The sequence below is a fragment of the Sebastes umbrosus genome, chromosome 4 (genome assembly GCF_015220745.1).
Source record: "Sebastes umbrosus isolate fSebUmb1 chromosome 4, fSebUmb1.pri, whole genome shotgun sequence".
Classification (NCBI taxonomy): domain Eukaryota; kingdom Metazoa; phylum Chordata; class Actinopteri; order Perciformes; family Sebastidae; genus Sebastes; species Sebastes umbrosus.
In genome coordinates, this window is record NC_051272.1 from 8,398,749 (window position 1) to 8,418,345 (window position 19,597).

Consider the following 19,597-nt stretch of genomic DNA (forward strand, 5'->3'; position numbering starts at 1 on the left):
GGTGCGTTTACTCACACAAATTGATTAAACGGACAAAGAACCAGATGAACCTGAACGAAAAACTAAAAGAAATTTGTGCAATCTACACAAAACCAAAAATTAAAATATACCGGAGTTATTATTACTTGAGTTGACCACCTGGTTTTCAGCTTTCGTTTGTCACTGTAAAAACAGTGGAACATAATAGAGCTTCATTTGTATTTTTTCATGAATTTACTTGTTTAAATTTTTTGTCAGTAAATTTTGATGGTCTGTTGCCTCGATCATTCATAGCTGTTCAGTGCTGTAATATTACGTAAACCACAGGGTGTTCAGACAAGATCTCAGCTATTCAACAGAAAAACGTTTTACATCATCGAAAGTCATTTTACTGGCACTCAAGATCTCCATATATGGATCTGAGGCTGGTTGAGAAACTATTCAGCAAACAGGACCAGCTCCCAGGCCATTTGCCGCTGCCATCCATAACTTCAGCGGTCCACAGCCCGTGCCAACAGAAACAGAGCTCAGACTCTTGAGGTTTAATGATCATAGACTTGGCCAGAACCAGGGGAGGTGAGGTCATTCTGCTGCTCTTGAATTCAAGCTCAGCACGCTCACCCCACTTCCTATGGATATTGTTAAATTACTTTGAGCGTATTAACCATTGGACAACCAATTCTGGGAATGCAGTAGGGTCGATTCCCACCAGGGCCACAAATACCAAACACTCGCTCATGTTCTGTGTGCCACTTTGGCTCAAACGTCATAATGTGCATCATCTTTAAAGTTCGGGATCCTTTTGAATAATACTGCCATCAAATGGAACTTGTGAGCTCGTGGTTACGACATGGGAAGTCGTGTACGTGATATGCTTGGGGTTCAAGTGTTTAGGATATGAGAACACTGCTGCCAGGCAACTTCAACTTGGATGCTGCGGTTGGCGTCTAGAATCCACCAAGGCTAACAATTTAGCAAGCTAGCGAATGGATAACATTATGCAGGAAATGCAAAGGCACTCAGACATTATAAAATTACACTGAATACAACAAGAGGGGGGCGTTCATAAGGACTGTTCTATCGAACATGGTAAACACTAGAAAATGTCGATACACATGAGTATCGTGATATTATGTTGTGTGATTCTCCAAAGCACTGTATCGATATTTAATTAACCTCTTAAAAATCCGACGGCCCACAGTCGGACCCGGACGCTATTCGATCTTTCGGAGGTTGTAGTGGGCGGAAGTTACTGGCATCCTAGAAAACTAGAAAACTATCTATAGGAATCTATTGATACCATGCATGTCATAGTAGCTTGTTGAGAAGGAGGCTAAGTAACGCTCCAAATTTACACTAAACTTTGGCGAGGAAAAATTGGCATGGCCATTTTCAAAGGGGTCCCTTGACCGCTGACCTCAAGATATGTGAATGAAAATGGGTTCTATGGGTACCCAAGAGTCTCACCTTTACAGACATGCCCACTTTATGATAATCACATGTAGTTTAAGGGCAAAAAACATTCACGTTTTTGGCATGCAGTATAAATGTGTTATTTTTGCCTATTCTAAAATGGTTAATTTCTGGCGTGTTCTTTATACTATGACAGTTTTCCTAAAATTACATTTTAAAAATTGCAAAATATCTTCTTGCTTACAGTATCGCAATATATTGAATCGTTACCCCTGTATCATGATGGGTTTCGTATCGCCAGATTCTTGCCAATACACAGCCCTAGTACACACGACCCCATTTGGAGACCATACGATATGTTCTTCCGTTCACCTTCTGTGCACTTGTTTGGTATAAAAATGTTCAAATTTAAGAATTTAAAACATTTGAAAATGTGAAAATTGTTTTTTGGCAGGATCAGAATATTGGCATTCAAAAGCACAGAGTACTTGAATATCTTATTGAGTTGAGGTTCATGCCTGGTAGCTGTAAAATCCCTGCTTCTCTGGATGATAATATTCCCTCATAACACAGTAAGTAAAAGGCCTGATGGTAGCATTGATAAAAGATTAGAGCGCTCGATGCCACCAACACCATAAACCAACAGAGTGCAGTGGACTGGTGTCAATTAGTCGGATAAGTTGGACCCTCTGCTGTGGATGGGCGAGGTGAGGAATGAAAACATCACTGTTCTTGGCATACTCCCTCAGCCATAATCATTATGTGTGCTTGGCTACTGATGAAAAGGGACTTTTTGGGTAGCTTGCAGAAGGAGCTTGAATATGATTAACACCCGGGGCTGCATGGTACGGACAGAATATTATTTGGCTGATACGGTTCTGTCTGCTTGGAGAGTATTTAACTGTGGATTTAAGGGGCAGGCCGCTGTGGTGGAGTTGCAACGAAAGGAAAGCTTGTGATGTGGAAACCTCTTCCTCCTTGACGAAACACAGAAAACGTCTCATTTGTCTGTTGCGTGATTGTATTCAAATTATAGGTCTTCTAGAAAAGGAGGAATAAATTATGGAGACCATAATTTGACAAGCCTTTACTGTTCTGTCATCATGTTGGTGTTTGCTCTCTCAAAGCACCACCGTTCAGCTGTTCACGTAGCAGCTGTGTGTTTGATTTCAAGTAGTTTTAAGTGTAAACACCTGGATTTCAACACACTTCAATGGCACATGCTGGGATAATCTCACATTTGACACCGTCACGACCAGCCCCTCTCTTATGTAGTATTTCTGAGCTCTGAGGTGATCCCAAAACATTTCATTCTCACTCCTTTGATTCCTGATTGTGCTGACAAATTTAGGTTAAAATTAGAATTTGCATCCTCTTCATTATCAGGGCTGCCTTGTAGAAAAGGGGCCGTTGGTGGAGACGGTCGCATGATAATTCTTCTCGGTGGATCTTCAAGGAAGCGTAGTGATAATTGAATCAGTTCAGTGGCATCTCGTAGAGGAAATCGCTGCATTTGTCATCATCATGTTCAAACGCTCACATGGAACTGCAGCTAACATTGTCAGCCATTTAATTTCACCGGGCTCTCTTCCATCCTTCGTCTCTAGCATCCCCGCAAGCTGAAGAAAGAAAGAAAGAAAGAAAGAAAGAGCCTCGTGACCAGAAGGTCACTGCCTCTAATCAATGGGTTGAGAGGGAAATCCTGTGTCTGGGTGAAAGCAAATGATAATGTTTCACCCTCCCCTAACAACTGCTGCTGAGGGGCTCTAGAGCAAGGCACTTAACCCCTACTTAACTACTCCATTAAAGCTGGTCAGTGGCCATCTGGAAGACTGGAGTGATACAGGGCTGATGCTTGGAGTAAATGTGTGTCAAACAAGCTGAAAAACCAAATGGATTCTTATGAAGGTCTCTGTAGATGAATAAAAATCCATATTTCAATTACAATAATCACAGGGTTGAACCTTGACTATCTGTAAATCTGCACAGAGGAAGCTCCTTCATCCATCGTGCTGTAGGGTCATTTAGGGGTTGTCATGGTTACCTCTGCAGGAGCAGGCTAAGGAGCACCTGCCCCGCCCCCCTTCATTAAAATCCATGTTATTGATTGGCTGGACTGCTATCTACAGACCCGCCCCACCCCCTTCCCGTATTTATTCTGCTGGGTTACTAGAGGGAAAGCAGGACAGAGCTGGCTTACAATTGCGTCGGGCTGCTGTCACTCACAGACGGCAGCCAATCAAGAACCACACCAGGGGCCCCCACTAATAAATGTGCTCTATGAAAGACGGCTAGCTGCTGCTTAGCGTGTTGTATGGATGTGGACAGCCAGTGGAGAAACACTCTCTTGATTTCTGGTGGAAGAAGGACACAGTCTCACTTTCACTGACTGTGTCTTAGCCTAAGTTTTATATTTATATTTAAAAGGAGAAAATGTCTTATTAGTGTGCTGGTGGCTCTAGTTTCAGAGGTTTCAGTGGAATGGAGGGTAAGTAATGTGGTGCTGCTTCTTTTGGTCTGCTGATGACACGCTGTGTGTAGTCAGGAACTGTACGGTAGCTGTGTCCCTGATCTTTTCCCTTGCAAATGGCCTTTGAATTGTGTACAGCAGGTGGCCCTGTACATTTTGTATTGATATTCATGAAGTGGACGGTTTGCTCAGCGCGTGGGCGAAGTCCTGCTGGCTGTGTGTGTGTGTGTGTGTGTGTGTGTGTGTGTGTGTGTGTGTGTGTGTGTGTGTGTGTGTGTGTGTGTGTGTGTGTGTGTGTGTGTGTGTGTGTGTGTGTGTGTGTGTGTGTGTGTGTGTGTGTGTGTGTGTGTGTTGCTGTGTTGCTGTGTTGCTTGCCTCCTTTATGTCTTAGTTGTATATCTGCGTGTGTGTGTGTGGAATACACTAGCTGAAGCAGATATCTGTGTTTACATAGCGGCTTGTTGAGCAGAGCTAGATTAAAAGCCCGCGGTAGGGAGAGGGAAAGCCATTCAATCTTTGTATTCACTTTCTGTTGATGTCCCATATGTTTGTTTTCTTTATTTACTTTTATTCTCTGCGGTTGTGGAAAATAATTAAGAATGAAAGGTTGTTTGACGGATTGTGTCAGCCTTTGCAGCCTCCCGCACAACATCCTAGTTGTTTGAAACTGCCTTACCCATCAGCCAGCAAGTAAAGCAAAGAAAAATAATAAATGAATCTCTCTCCCGTTCTCATTTTTCCAGTTGCTTTATTGACATAAAATTAAAATGATAATAATGCCAAAGCATTTCAGGGCTTGACAAAGCAATTTGCCTGTTGTATTTAGAGGTGTAACGGTAAACAAAAGTCACGATTTGGTTCAGGTAGGTGAGAGGAAAAAAAAAATACTGTGAAAATCTCTGATCCTGCTTTTGATTTTCCAACTTTTTTTTAATTTTTGATGGTCAAAATCGGTGGCTAATTTCGATCAATTTCCGATTTAGAATCTATATTCCCTTATATATTATAAGGGAAAAAGTACCAGTTCGGCACTACATCCGTTGTTTGGAAGTACTTCTACTGACATGAAACATCTACTGAAATGTTTTTGTTAGTAAATGGAAGAAATTGATGATTTATGACAGTGGAAAATGCTTATGGGCTAACTGATGTATACATTACAAGAAAAAAAGTTCTAAGTTAACATACACAGTACTTTTGGTTGCATGTACAAACAAAAACTCTAAAAACTAAAACTTTGATCTTGGCTTGGGTCTTGAGGAGTTGTAGCATTTATTCACCGACAAATAAACTGTGCACACACTGCACTGCTACGTTCAGCTAAAACGTTAACAACACATACCGTTACTGCTAACTTCATACTCACCATCACGCGCAAGCTCTCTCTACCTCTCTCTCTCGACCGCACACAGACTAACGTTATGGGCCGCCGGGCTTGCAATACACTGGCTGGCGGAAACTCATCTTGTTTCGTCACCCCAAAAATGTGAACTTTCCGGTAAACAAGCACAACGTGCGCCTCGTTTATGGACAAAATATTATGTAACCACGTTGTCATATTGCTTATTAATGCAATACAAGCTGGATTTAGCGCCATGAAGCGCAGATTGTCGGCAACTTCTTAATTTGCCAGAACGTGTCATGATGACAAATGCCGGTTCAGTCGCTTTGCATAAAATCAAACCAGTGAATGCTCTTACATCGGACCGGACCAGACTAGCAAACCCCGGGAAGCGACCCAACTGTATACACATGTGACACACAGAAGGACTAATACCAGCTACTGCTGCTGTGACAGATGCTGGCTACACTCCGCTTTGCTCAAAGGTCAAAGGAGGTAGTTGGACCCAGACAGGCTCTGCTAGCAGCCCCATCAGTCAGGGTCAGGCACACGAGCCAGGCTATGAGGCGCTCCCTAATCGGCCCTGCCAGCAAACATTTCAGGGATGAGCAGCCGAGCAGGAGTGACTTACAACTCAGGTTAGGATGCAGGCGGCCTGCAGAAGTCTTGTGTTACTCACACGTTGCTTCTTTCATTTCCCATAACAATCAAACGCTCATTTATCCATCTTAACATCTACTAAGCTGTTGAGAAACCATTCACATGCACTTAAAACAACATGATTAGTGAATAAATACATAGTTTACAGCATGACTCAGTTTTACAAGACAGCAGCGCCCTGTAGTGACACTTGGTAATGAAAAACTGAAGGACACACATTCGAGCTCCATATGTGAGCTGTAAAACTCACCACCGCATGCATCACTGTTTTCAAAGCAGGAATTCAAAATTAATTCAGTAAGTTGCTTGAACAGATGTAGTACAGCTGTTGATGGGCATGATGAGATGAGCTATTTTCAAGTCCTACCACTAATGCTGCAGGAGTGAGCTACTGCTACTGTAGTGTATTAACATTGATGCTCTTAAGCCATTTCTGCACATCTTTGGTTTTATGTTTTCAGACATTGTCTTTCACGGCACACTGAATGAGACGATCACTATTAAATGTTTCAGGGTGGTTGAGAGTGTTCACATCCAAAATGGATGAACAGTGTAGGACTCAAAGACTTTTAAAAGCCATCAAAACGAGCAAGAAGTGAAACTGCAGTACAGGCCTGTCAGAGCTTCACTATCAACTGCTGATGGCTGTGGGTTGGAGACTTCACACAGCCAGTGACTGCAAAGGATTTGTAAATATTAAAATTGAGTTACATTTCTGTGAAAAACAGTGGATGTAGGCAGTATATTTTTTGCATCATTTGGTAAAAATTCCATAATAACCTTTCAGCAAATTGTAATTCAAGTGTTCTGAGAGAAAACTAGACTTCTGCACCTCCTCATGGCTCTGTTTTCAGGCTTTAAGAAAATCTAGCCCGTTACGGGAGACTTTGGCCAATCACAGGTCATTTCAGAGAGAACATATTGAGCGTTCCTATTGGCTGTGCTCCGGCTGGTGGGCGGTGCTTGGTATTTCCTCAGCTGATCTCCACATGGCTGCCGGGTCACAAACTTTCTCATTTTACAACTAAACAGTACACTACAAGATGTTTCTGGAAACATTTGAGGAGAGAAATAGGCATTACAGTAACAGAATATTGATTCATATTTGATCAGCGCTGCCTAGTTTGAACGTTTGATCGGAGTTCTTGAGTGATTGACAGCTGCTCAGAGACGGTGTGGCTCCAGATCAGCTCTGATTCGTTGTTTTCCTCTGGTCTGTGAAATCTCATAGATGCCATTAGAAGCACCGGAGGACACCGAAGGACACAGAGGCACATGATTTTTTTCAGATTACCGGTCTCATGTACTATTGTCAGGAAATAGCGACCTTTTTAAAAAAAAAACATTTTTAATCATATTTGCTCCATTTCTACTTTAACTTTAACTGATCAGATGTATTCGTAGTTTCCCATAAAATTGGACATCTCTGTATAAAAATGGCCGCCGTTCCTTAAAGGTTCCTCTAATGTGGATGTAAACACTCTCAAATTAAGTCTGAATGTCAGCACCAGGATCTCATATTCAGTGTTTCATATTCAGCTTACAGGAGCAAACAAAATGCAAAACAAAATTCTTTGGGATTATAGAGTTGCCACCCCATTTTGTACCGCTCGTAACGTAACATAATGGTGTTATCATGAGCATACAATGTGGTGATGCGAAAGACCAAGACCTTGGCTTTCCGCTGCAAAAAGAATGAATGCTCTAGCTGTTATGATTTTTATTTTAGATTGATATAAACAGGATCATAAAAACAACTGTGGTACCTGTGGCATGTCTGTTTTTAAAGGGTTAAATACTTTTATTTCAACAATATTTTGGCCTCTATTGGAGATAAATGTTACTTTAAGTAATCTCTACCTACCAAAGGCTGTTGTAGGGCAGAAAATGTGTCGACCTTTTCAGATATATAGTGGTAGTAACATTAAAAGCACAAGAGGTCTTCATGAATACATAATGAAATCGACTTCTCATTTGTTCTCTTTTGTAGTTAAAGGACATAGATCTATGTGTATGTGTGTGTGTGACTGTGCATTTATGAGAGTAATTGTATGTTTGAATGTGTGCGGCTTCACGTGTGTCTCAGTGTGTGTCCTTTATCATTTCGGTCAGGCCAGCATGTCTGCCGACCGTCCCCCTCTTCAGTAAAGGTCACATCTCCTGTTGTCTCCGGTGACATTTAGTCCTCAGTCTGTCTGTTAGGATTTTGTCCCTTCAATTCATCACGTTATCCTCCCAACATGCTCGCTGGCTGCTTCCTCAATATAAACTCACAGGAGTTGTATTATGTGCCATAAACAGGGTCACCAGTTTGAATATGGGCCAAGCAATGAAAATTTGTGAATGAGAAATAGTTTCCTCCCGTTAGAAAATAAAAAAATGGTGTCGAACCAGGTAGCAACCTCTGGTTCTGAAAAGTGAAGCCAATGTGGAAGTGTTTTAAACTTACATTCTTTCTAATAGCCAGCAGGGGGCGACTCCTCTGGTTGCAAAAAGAAGTCTAATCGTATAGAAGTCTATGAGAAAATGAGCCTACTTCTCACTTGATTTATTACCTCAGTAAACATTGTAAACATGAGTTTATGGTCTCAATTGCTAGTTTCAAGTCTTCTTCAATACAGTATGATGTTCATTTAGTAAATTATGGTCCCATTTAGAATCAAATAGACCATAAAGCAGGGGATGCTTTAGGGCATTGCCTACCTTGTGATTCACAGAAACCCTGTCTGATCATTTTTGTAACTTTTTGCGACCGACTATCCAAAATTCACACCCACTTCACACTGTGATTGGCCAGCTGTACAGATGTGAGAAAGTGAGCTGTGTTTTAATTCCTCTTTTTCTCTTTATTTCTGTCACTTTTGGTGTGAATAACAAAGTGCAACACTATGAATGCCTTCCAGGAGAGAAGACTGGAAAATATGTGCCGTTATCCCCATATTTAAGTTATATCACATCTCCCCGTCTCTATGACAGCCAGCTCAGGTTATTCTTCTTCTTTGTTGTGCAGAACCAAATAGATGAAGGTTAAAAAGGAGTCGACTTGAGCCTGGCTAGCTGCAATCAGTGGGCTGATTTTGAAACACACAAAAAAAACACATTTGCTGCGAAATGTCAAGAGGAACAATTCCCTCTCCTCCCCTGTAGTTAAAGTGTTCAAAGGTGCATACATTTCCTGGTGGTTTTGAGTCTGTTTTTCTTTTCAGCGGCTCAGTTGACGATTGCTTCATTCGCTGCACACAAAGAGGGAACAGGACCGTGTCTCGGTGACCTTGTTATTTATATACACGGCAGAAGTACAGCAGAATCACTTAGTCTATGTAGTGTAAAGTGCATGACAGGTTTTGGGCAAAACAAACCATCACAACACCATATACATCAGTTGTTATTCCTTGTGTCCATTTACCTTTTCCAGCTATCTACATCCTGTAAAAACATTCTGCTTCACGGTCGTCTCTCTGATCCACGTCGCCATGAGACCTGAGCATCTTCTCATTCTGAGTCTAAAGTTAATTGTGTGACATTGAGGCTTGATTACATTTTAGTTTAATTTACTTTGAGACTCAGCTGATCTCCAAATGGGAAATTGGTGTTATAACTCCACCCGAGGATTATGTAATTAAATTACACAAGGAGGATAAATGATTTCTGTCTGTGGGGCTGCTTGATTCCAGGACATCCAGTCAAGAGAGGATCTCTTTTCTAATCAAGCAGCCATGCTAACGGCGTTTTGCCCAAAGACAAATCAAATAGGGCTGCAACTTACCATTGTTTTATTGTAAATTCACTAGGTGATATTTTTAATTGTTTAGTTTGTAAAATGTCTCCAGATGGGGGATATGCCCATCACATGTTTGCAGAGCTCAAGGTGATATTTTCAAATGGCTGTTTTTTGTTCTTTGTCCATAGGTTCAAATCCCTAAGGTATTCAATTTAAAATGATATAAAAGCAGGTACTAGGGATGTCACAAGAACTGATACTTGCCAATTTCTGAAAACGTGGCATATTCGTTTTTCTACTGTACTGTAGGTACTGTAGGTACGGGGGATCAGGGCTTGAGACTAACGTCCCAGGAATTATAGAAAATTTCCCTGATAATATTGCATTGTGAACAACAAATCCGTGCTGAAATCGGGCCATTGTAGGTAAAAAAAAATGTTGTTGCTCCTTTTGTTGTGTTATTCTGATAAAGATGGCCTCTGAGGGAGGCAAAGGTCCTGAAAGATACATATACGCGTTTCTTTCATGTTCTTTCTGTGTTCTTTTATGAACGTAATGCTGACATTGTGTATGTAATGTTCTTTATCCTCATGTTAGACCTGTTGTACGTTTTATTTCGCCAGTGGGTTATCAGATAAATCCTAAAGATTGCTGTTTGCGATGTCCTCTCTGACGGACGACCTCTGAGCGTGGCAAAAGGTCCTTAAAATTTATGACTTTATAATCTCGCAAATTGACTTATCGTTTCATCACTAAAAGCAACTAGCCTATTTGATGCAGATTTTTAAAGCTGTGATTGTTTTGGAAATTAAATCTGTGACTTTTGGATTATGTCCAGCCTGCTATATTGTATTATGTGAATAGGCCGTATGTCAATTATGGCTTTCGGCTTGATGAAGATGAGCGAGTCCTTTGCCAGTCAGACAGCAGCATCCTCTCATCAGGGCAGGCTGACGGCAGCTGTTAGCTGTTTGACCACAGGCCAATCTGAAAGACCCTTTTCTGCTCGGACGAGAGCCTCCACTTCACAGCAATGAATAGCTGTCCAGCTGCACTGCGTTCATGCATGTGTGTGCTGGGGTTCATCTGAGTAGGGTCTTTGTCCCACCATCCCTATCCTTATATATGACTCTGAGGGACAACCCAGGACCCCCACCCAGATGCAAAAGGTCTATCAGTCTAGCTTCATTTACTGGAGCTAGAATCTCTGAACTTTGAGCCAAATGTAGGAGGGGAAGGTAACCTGCAGCCACCAGCAGCAGAAATGATGGTGCGTTTTGGCAGGCCACCAAAAATCAATGGAATGTCACACTTTATTATTTATAGCTACACTTTATACACTTTCTTTTTTCTTTTTGGTTACTATTCCTGTCGGTTATGATAACTGTGCTAGAGAATGGCTACTCACAAAATGCAGGTCAACTATACAAGCCATTACACTGGCTTTAAACTGTTTAATCATATTATCTAAATAGCAAGCTGACAATAACAAGCTGAACTTTACTCCTCCAGGTTTGCTGCTCTGAGCTGCTAATCTCTCTAAACAGATCTTTACTTATATTAGGGCCGGGACGATAAACCCATTTCCCAATTCGATACTTTCACGATACTTGGGTGCTGATTCGATATGTATTGCGATTTTTAAGTATTGCGATTCTACAAGAATTGTGATTCGACATTACAATTTATTGTGATTTTTGTTAACTTTTTTAACACTAGACCACGGGCAAAAGTTGAATCATACACTTCTAGGGACTTTTACTTTTGGAAAATATCTAAATTAATACAGTAAAAAAAAAAAAATTCAGCATGTATGTAGTCAGAGATGTCCTGAAGTCAAATATATCAGTTATTGTCAGGAATTATTTATTACATTTCTGCCAGCAACCCAAAAATCAAAGAATAAAGACATTTCCCTCACAAATTAGTGGTATTTTCTTTTTAATTTATACGGGACATGTAATGTTTTTTACTTTTAATGTACGGTTAATATAATCCAATTATTCATATTTCCATATATGCATTTTGTATATACAGTTCCCTTTTTTAACACCTTATTTTGAAAACCAGACGTAGTCAAACGTGTCTACTTCCTCTAACTTCTCCAAGTCCGTCTCTAGCTCTCATGTCAGCTCCATTCTCTTTATACATCCATGGTCAGCTCCATCGGGGCCGTTTGAATGCAGAGAACATAAATGTCAGTATATGGGTGCTCTACAGTTGTAGCGTCGGCCCATTTGACCACGGAGATGATGCTCTGCTTTTCCTGACAATGTGTGAAACCCAAAATGTTTTCATACTTTACTGTATGTGTAGTGTTTACCACTTTGGATTTAACATGTGGTGGTGCACGTTTTATCCACGCCGACCGTCCGCCGTCGTATTTCTCGTTTCGGCTCGCTGCAGTTTGTTTTGGTTGACGGATACGGAGCGGATATGACGTCACGTTACTCAGACTACAACAATAAAAGCGGTAACTTCCTTTGACCTCTGCATAGACTCAAATGAAGCAAATACATTGATTCTGGTATTAAAAAAAACTATTTCAAAATCATAAAAAAGAAATTGCGATACATAAGTGAATCAATTTTTCCCCCACCCCTAACTAATGTACTGCCCCCTTTAGTCACGTAAGCCTGCTTTTTTTCCCCTTCAAGCTCAATTTGCTGCGGCTAATCAGTCTATCAAAGGAGGCACTGCCTTCTTATCTGCATCCATCTTAACATTAACCATTAATAAAGCATAAACGCAGAATCAAAATCATAAGACATAATTCCAGTCTGAACAATCACTCCAGTGTTGTATTTGAAACTAAAAACATTTCTCAGATAATGAATAGAAAGGTCACAGCTCCAAATATCATCTGCCGCTTTGTAATCAGTGATTTTTTTTTTTTTCTTTTCTCAAAGAGATGTTTGTGAAATTGAAAACAAATAAATTGAAAACAGATGGCAGAGGAGGACTCCATGACACTGTTTTGTTGCTTCATCCTTCAAGCATAATAATATCACAAGTATTAAAGCTAAAACAACTTAGTCACGCTCATTCCTTCCAACGCTGCAGGGCAGGAGACTAACTCGCGACATTAACTCTAGATGCAGTCCACAGAAGCGCATGAAAATCTCCAAATAATCTGTTACATAAAGTATGAATACATTACCTTCAAACACTGCTGGTAGAATAGAAATACAATCGGCCGAAATGTATCATAATTATGGTGGAGGCTGGTGTGTTTCAAGAGAGGAGCATAGATCAGCACCGTACTGTAAAACTTGACTGATACAGATCATTGACTCTGAGTTGTAATTTTCCAGTTCACATAACTGGATATAACTGGTACTAGGAAATAAATTGTATAGAAACCTGATTCAAATGTCAAGGGATTGAAGGTTGGTGAGAGCTGGTATGGCATTTGGAATGTAATGTTTTTGTTTTGTTAAGTTAAACCTACAATACTTCATTGTTTTTTTGTAGTACATTCTGATTGTACTTACTGATCTGTCCCATTTTATAGTCACTGATTGTACTAATGAGACTTGCTTGTACTGATGAGAGTTTAGTTTATTAGGATCCCCATTAGCTGATGCCACGACAGATCTGGGTAAATACTGAAAGTAACCATTACTGTGTGTAAAATTTGTTTTAATGCCACTAATTTCTTTAACGCAACTTGCAATATTTAGGTTGTAGCAGGCTCAGTTTTAAAGCTAGAATGAAGATACTGGCATCATATGAGACGAGACAAACCTAAAGAATCCGTTGGTACCAACCATGTCATACTAGCTTGTCATAACATGTAACGTCATAACATGGCAAACTGCAGCCCAACAGGCAACAACAGCTGTCAGTGTGTCAGTGTGCTGTCTTGACTATGACTTGCCCCAAACTGCATGTGATTATTATAAAGTGGGCATGTCTGTAAAGGGGAGACTCGTGGGTGGTTGTTACCAATGGATTCGTTAGGTTTTCTAGTTTCATATGACACCAGTATATCCACTCTAGCTTTAAAACTGAGCCCGCTACAATCTAAAAATCACAAGTTTCGTTAATGCGTTAAAGAAATTAGTGTCAAAACAAGTTAATTTCAGACCCTGGTTGATATGAATGTAACTGATTGTGTTGAATGGACATATGACATCATAGTATCATTGTAGTAGTAGTGGTGAATCTATAATTTCTCGCTCGCTGCAGCAGCCAGAGTTCAAGGCTGTTTTCAAAGCTAACGATGATAGCTAGACTCAGAAAATGAACTAGCTACACATTAAGTCAAATGCTGGTAAACTGACTTCTATTTCTACTCTTATCAGCCCCATTGCAGCCATTTAGACACCATCTAGAGGATGTTTTTCCACGCTAAAAGTCGCATTTCCATGGCAGCATTTTACAACTTGCTTGTGAATACTATGTTTTCGCTGCTAGTCAAGCTCAATTTCCTCCCTGGTTTTCTACCCACAGTGTGTCTGCTCTCTGTAGTAAGGCTTACCCCGGTCCCCTGGCGTTGTGTAATGTCACGTCTGAGCAGCAGGGCTCTCTGGGAAATGCCAAATGCACTGCATGCGGATGCCGTGTTTTAGCATGAAACGTTTTATGTCTTGAAATCACAAATGTCCTCGAATCTTTTTGATGTTTTTCCATGCAGTCGTTACTTGTCTTCTGTGTAGACGTTACCTAGTTTCATATGGACAGCATTTGATTTTTACAAATATCTTTTCTGAAATATTCTCTTTCGGTGTAGACGAGAGATTTTCTGGTATCTAATAGTCAGCTCTAACCCATCTGTCTTCTTTTCTTGTCTCTACAGTAAGCATGTTTCTCAACACCCTGACACCCAAGTTTTACGTGGCTCTGACGGGCACTTCCTCCCTCATATCAGGACTCATATTGGTAAGTTTTCTTGTCTTTATCTGATTTTATTAACAGTACTGATTTTAAAGTTTGGAGAAACAGACAGAAGTACCAGCACGGAAGCAAAGCAATGTACTGCTGTGGACAGGGGGCAGCTAAACAGATTTTAGACACCTGAAAAAGTCAATATCAGTTTAAATATACGCTATATTTAGAATATTTTAGCTAGTTTGCCTTGCCGTGAGACAGCTATACAGTCTATGTTTCCAACAGGGAACTGAAGCCGATATCTATGCTCTCGCCAAAGCAACCAGACTCTATAGAAAAAAATGTTTACCTCACAGAACACAGGAGTTGCTGGTCTACCGCTTAGTTTGTTTGTGTTATTGTGTGACTTTGGTTAGTTCGGATTCACCAAAGTAACAATAACACAAACAAACTTGTTACGGCCTCTCAAACAAACGAAGGCTCTGGAGAGACCGAAGCATGTGAAAGGACGCCGTGAGACCAGTTATGTGACAGTCGCTTTGTTGTCAGTCAGGAAAAAAAATAACGGTCAAAATGCAACTGAGCAAACAAAGTGTTGGAGATCCCGGTTAAATGAACAAAAGAAGGGGAAGTCGCTGGTCCACCCACCAAATGGGCTGTCGCATCCAGCTCAAACTCTAATAGATGGTAACTTAAACAAAAGCAGAAAAATTAAACTATCAGGGATCTCCAGCCCCAAAACAAAGTAACAAACTGAATGCTGAGAAAAACCATCTAAGATCGGAAAAAAATGAAATGACAGACACTAAAGTCTCCGAGTGTCAGTGACTGTGCACCTCAGCTCACTGTTCCTCCGCCCTTTTCATGCATCTTAATCAGTGTCCCATTTCAGGTACGCTCCTCCTGGAAAAAAAAGAAAGTCAGAAGGGAGGGGTTGACCCCAGAGAGAGAGAAACAACAAAACACACCCACAAAACCGTGTGCCCTGCGGTACATGCAGGCCCACACGTAACAAACTAACCAAGCAGTAGACCAGCAACTCCTGTGTTCTACGAGGTAAAAACTGTTTCTTTCAATGGAGTCTGGTGGCTTTTGCGAGAGCATAGATGGATACAACGGCTTCAGTTCCCCATCGGAAAGGGCTGTCTGATGGCAAGGGTAAAGCGGAGAAAATATTCGGAACATAGCGTACACTTAAACTGATATAGACGTTTAGCTGCTGCCCCCATCCACAGCAGTCCATTACTTTGCCTCCATGCGGTATCTCCTGTCTGTTCTCCAAACTGAGGGTGTGCCGACCGTCATCTATTGTTGGTAATACACTGACTTGATAAGTACCTCATTCAACCATACTTCAAAATACCTGAACTATCCCTTTAAGCCTGCTGCTGTTATACCCATCGCACATTGTTCTGGTGCATCAGCTTAATGTAAAAATCACACTTTAAGGTTGATGACTGTGCACTCTTACTTGACATTCTCATTCATAATGTTAAAAAGAGAAAATTAATTTTCAGACGTGGCTCCCTAGGTGACTTTATGAGCCCGGGATGTAATTTGTTAGGACTATAATCACAGGTTCAGAGGCCGCGAGGAGCTGAAGAGAGAGGAAATCTATACTCATTTGGTCCTTCCTAAGATGAGCTGCAAAAAAAAGTCAGTCTCTGGCACTGTCACTCTATATCCTCCTGGCGTATCGCACCATGCAACACCCTTTCTATGCTTTTAGTGCTGAGAAGAACACATGTTGGGGTGTTTCTGTGTGGGATGGTGGATGGAGATATTAATAAAGCTCTCCATCTCTGTGCATTAAACACTCAGTTAATTTGATTGCAGCACCAACTGGTGACTAGTGGTTCCAAGTTGTTGGCCTGCATGCTGAGCTGCCACTTATCCCTCAGCTGCTCTAGAGGAGGCAAATGGTGCAAAAAAATGTTTACGTCAGTATTCAAATATAAATAGAATAAAGATGTGACAAATGTCTTCAAAGCAGGGAAGCGATATAATGAAACTGTTGTCCAGGCTTTTCCTACTTATGCAGGTATTTTATCTCCCTTTCAAGTTCCTCACAGAGACAGCCAACTGTGCAACAGTGGTCGGTCTGTATTTTAAAATAGCTCCTCTCTTAATTAACTCACTCTCTCTCTCTCTCTTCCCTGCGGGCTATTGGCCAATATGCGTAGGCTGCTTAGAAAAGGTGTTGAGCTCTGCACATGCTCTGTGAGACGATTAAGAAAATGTGGAAGCCAATTGGTTTCGTAGGAGCGATACTGGTCATTTCTCTGTAATTGGAATAGATGTTTATGTCCCAATTAGTTAGGTTTCCACTGAAGAGTTCTAGATGAGCCCCATCAAATATCACTTCCTCCCTCAAGCAGAGGCTGACAGTGTAACAGCTCTGCCAGATGGCAGTCAGTAAAACACTGTAGCTCCCTTCAGTATTCTGGATGTTTTCACACATTCAGTCATTAAAACTGTTACCATGAATGGTTCTTAATATATTAGTACTTTTTCTTTTTTTCCCTTTACTCTTTATTTATAATCACAGTCTTTTGCTGTTTGCCACTAAACAGCTCCACCAGAGCAGCTGGGTGTGCCTCGCTAAAAGGCAACTTGATGGTAATTGTTAAGAAAAGTATTCGTTGATATTTGTGTTTCAGCTGGCCTGGAATCAAACCAGCAACCTTCACATATTGTTGAAGTGGTTGTATTTGCAGTAAAAGGGGATAGGGCGGATGTTGTTTGAAAGTAGTGTGAGAGTGATGCTCAAACCCAGTATGGGGGCAAGACATAAAGGGAAATGGACTGCACTTTCAGTATACAGTGCTTTTAAAAGGATAATTCAGATTTTTTTGAAGTGGGGTTGTTTGAGGTACTTATCCATAGTCAGTGTATTACCTACAGTAGATGATGGTCGGCGCGCCCCCAGTTTGGAGAAACAGACTGAAGTAGCGCCACGGAGAAAAGCAATGTACTGCTGTGGACGGGGGCAGCAGCAAAACTTATTTAGTAGGGCTGTCAATTGATTAAAATATTTAAGTAAATTAATAGCACATTTTTTATCTGTTCAGAATGTACCATAAAGTGAGATTTGTCATATTTGTATCAACATGGGAGTGGACAAATATGCTGCTTTATGCAAATGTATATATATATTTATTATTGTAAATCAGTTAACAACACAAAACAATGACAAATATTGTCCAGAAACCCTCACAGGTACTGCATTTAGCATAAGAAATATACTCAAATCATAACATGGCAAACTGCAGCCCAACAGGCAACAACAGCTATCAGTGTGTCAGTGTGCTGACTTGACTATGACTTGCCCCAAACTGCATGTGATTATCATAAAGTGGGCATGTCTGTAAAGGGGAGACTCGTGGGTACCCATAGCACCCATTTTCATTCACATATCTTGAGGTCAGAGGTAAAGGGACCCCTTTTGAAAATGGCCAAATAAAGTCTACATAATGGCCATGCCAGTCTTTCCTCACCAAAATTTAGCACAAGTTTGGAGCGTTAATATGACATGGTTGGTACCAATGGATTCCTTAGGTATTCTGGTTTCATATGATACCAGTATCTTCACTCTAGCTTTAAAAGTGAACCCAATACAACCTTAAAAAAACACAGGTTGCATTAATTCGGTAAAGAAATTAGTGGCATTATAATCGCGTTAACTTTGACAGCCTTAGTATTTAGACACCTAAAAAAGGCCAACCTAAAGAAAATCAGTTTAAGTGTACGCTCTATTTAGACTATTTTTCCTGCTTCACCTCGCTGTCAGACTGCCCTTTCCGACGTGTTCCCTTCAAAGCCACCAGACTCATTTTGAGAAAAACAGTAATTTTACCTCGCAGAACATGGAAATTACTCATCTACCGCTGCCTTGATCGGTTGTCTGTTGGCATGGTAACACAGTGAAAATATTCTAAATGTAGCGTACAATTAAACTGATATTGTTTTTTTAGGTGTCTATAATACATTTTGCTGCTGTCCCCGTCCACAGCAGTACATTGCTTTTCGTCTGTCATCTACTGTAGGTAATAAACTGACTATAGATAAGTAGCTCATACAACCCCACTTCAAAAAAATCCCAACTACCCCTTTAACATGTGAGCACAACAAGGCGTTTTGCTTCTCATTCATCCAAACGCACACATGCTGTTTATAGTGTCGTCTTGCTCAGGGACATTTTAACATGCAGATTAATGGACGACCCACTCGGCCATCTGAGTGGTTCTCAGCAATGTTTCCATCATGACCCAACAATCTGCAGACTTTCAGTCCAACCAAACAGCAGGTTTCACTGATTATTTCCTCTCCGCTCCTCTCTGGCTGAAGGTGGTAATTGATAAAACTCCGTAGAAGTACACTCTTGGGCCTTTTGTAGCACAAGGCTGAGACCCACTGATGCAGACAGTGTTAATTACAGGAGTAGTTTAGTCCACATTCTGATTAAAATCATAAAGATGGTGTTAGAAAGCAGATGGGGAATAGCCTCTAGCTGAGCACGGCTGAAGTTATTCAGCCGACAAGGTATTTTCTCAACTGTCTACTAGCCAGTACTTCTCTTTATATGTACCTCCTGTTTTATCTGGAACATCTGACTGACTCGATCTTGTAGATTTACTAGGGTTGTCAAAAACACAATAATAACGTGTTAATGCAAATGCGTTTTAGCGCCACTAATTCTTTTAACGCATTAAAGCAACTTGCGATTTTTTGGTTGTAGTGGGCTCACTTTTAAAGCTAGAGTGAAGATACTGGCATCACATGAAACTAGAAAACCTAAGGAATCGTGTCATACTAGCTTGTCGTGTAGGAGGGTAAATAACGCTCCACACGTAAGCTACATTCTGGCGAGGAAAAACTTGCATGACAATTTTCAAAGGGGTCCCTTGACCTCTGACCTCAAGATATGTGAATGAAAATGGGTATGGCAAGTCATAGTCAAGTCAGCACACTGATACACTGACAGCTGTTGTTGCCTATTGGGCTTCAGTTTGCAATGTTATGATTTGAGCATATATTTTATGCTAAATGCAGTACCTGTGAGGGTTTCTGGACAATATTTGTCATTGTTTTGTGTTATTAATTGATTCCCAATAATAAATATATACATTAATTTGCATAAAGCAGCATATTTATCCACTCCCATGTTGATAAGAGTATT

The 19,597-nt window shown here is 40.8% G+C and overlaps 1 protein-coding gene across 14 annotated transcripts in view; it reads left to right on the forward strand.

Moving 5' to 3' along the window:
• Positions 1-19,597, forward strand: part of LOC119486776 (suppressor of tumorigenicity 7 protein homolog) — a 61,763-nt gene that overhangs the window by 25,584 nt on the left and 16,582 nt on the right. For 13 of the 14 annotated variants that reach the window (XM_037767137.1, XM_037767136.1, XM_037767142.1 and 10 more), the window contains one exon: positions 14,387-14,469. In XM_037767137.1, coding sequence (XP_037623065.1) covers positions 14,387-14,469 — 83 coding nt within the window. Of the gene's footprint in view, positions 1-3,744; positions 3,881-14,386; positions 14,470-19,597 lie in introns of those variants that run through there. The other variant, XM_037767140.1, reaches the window with a different exon arrangement.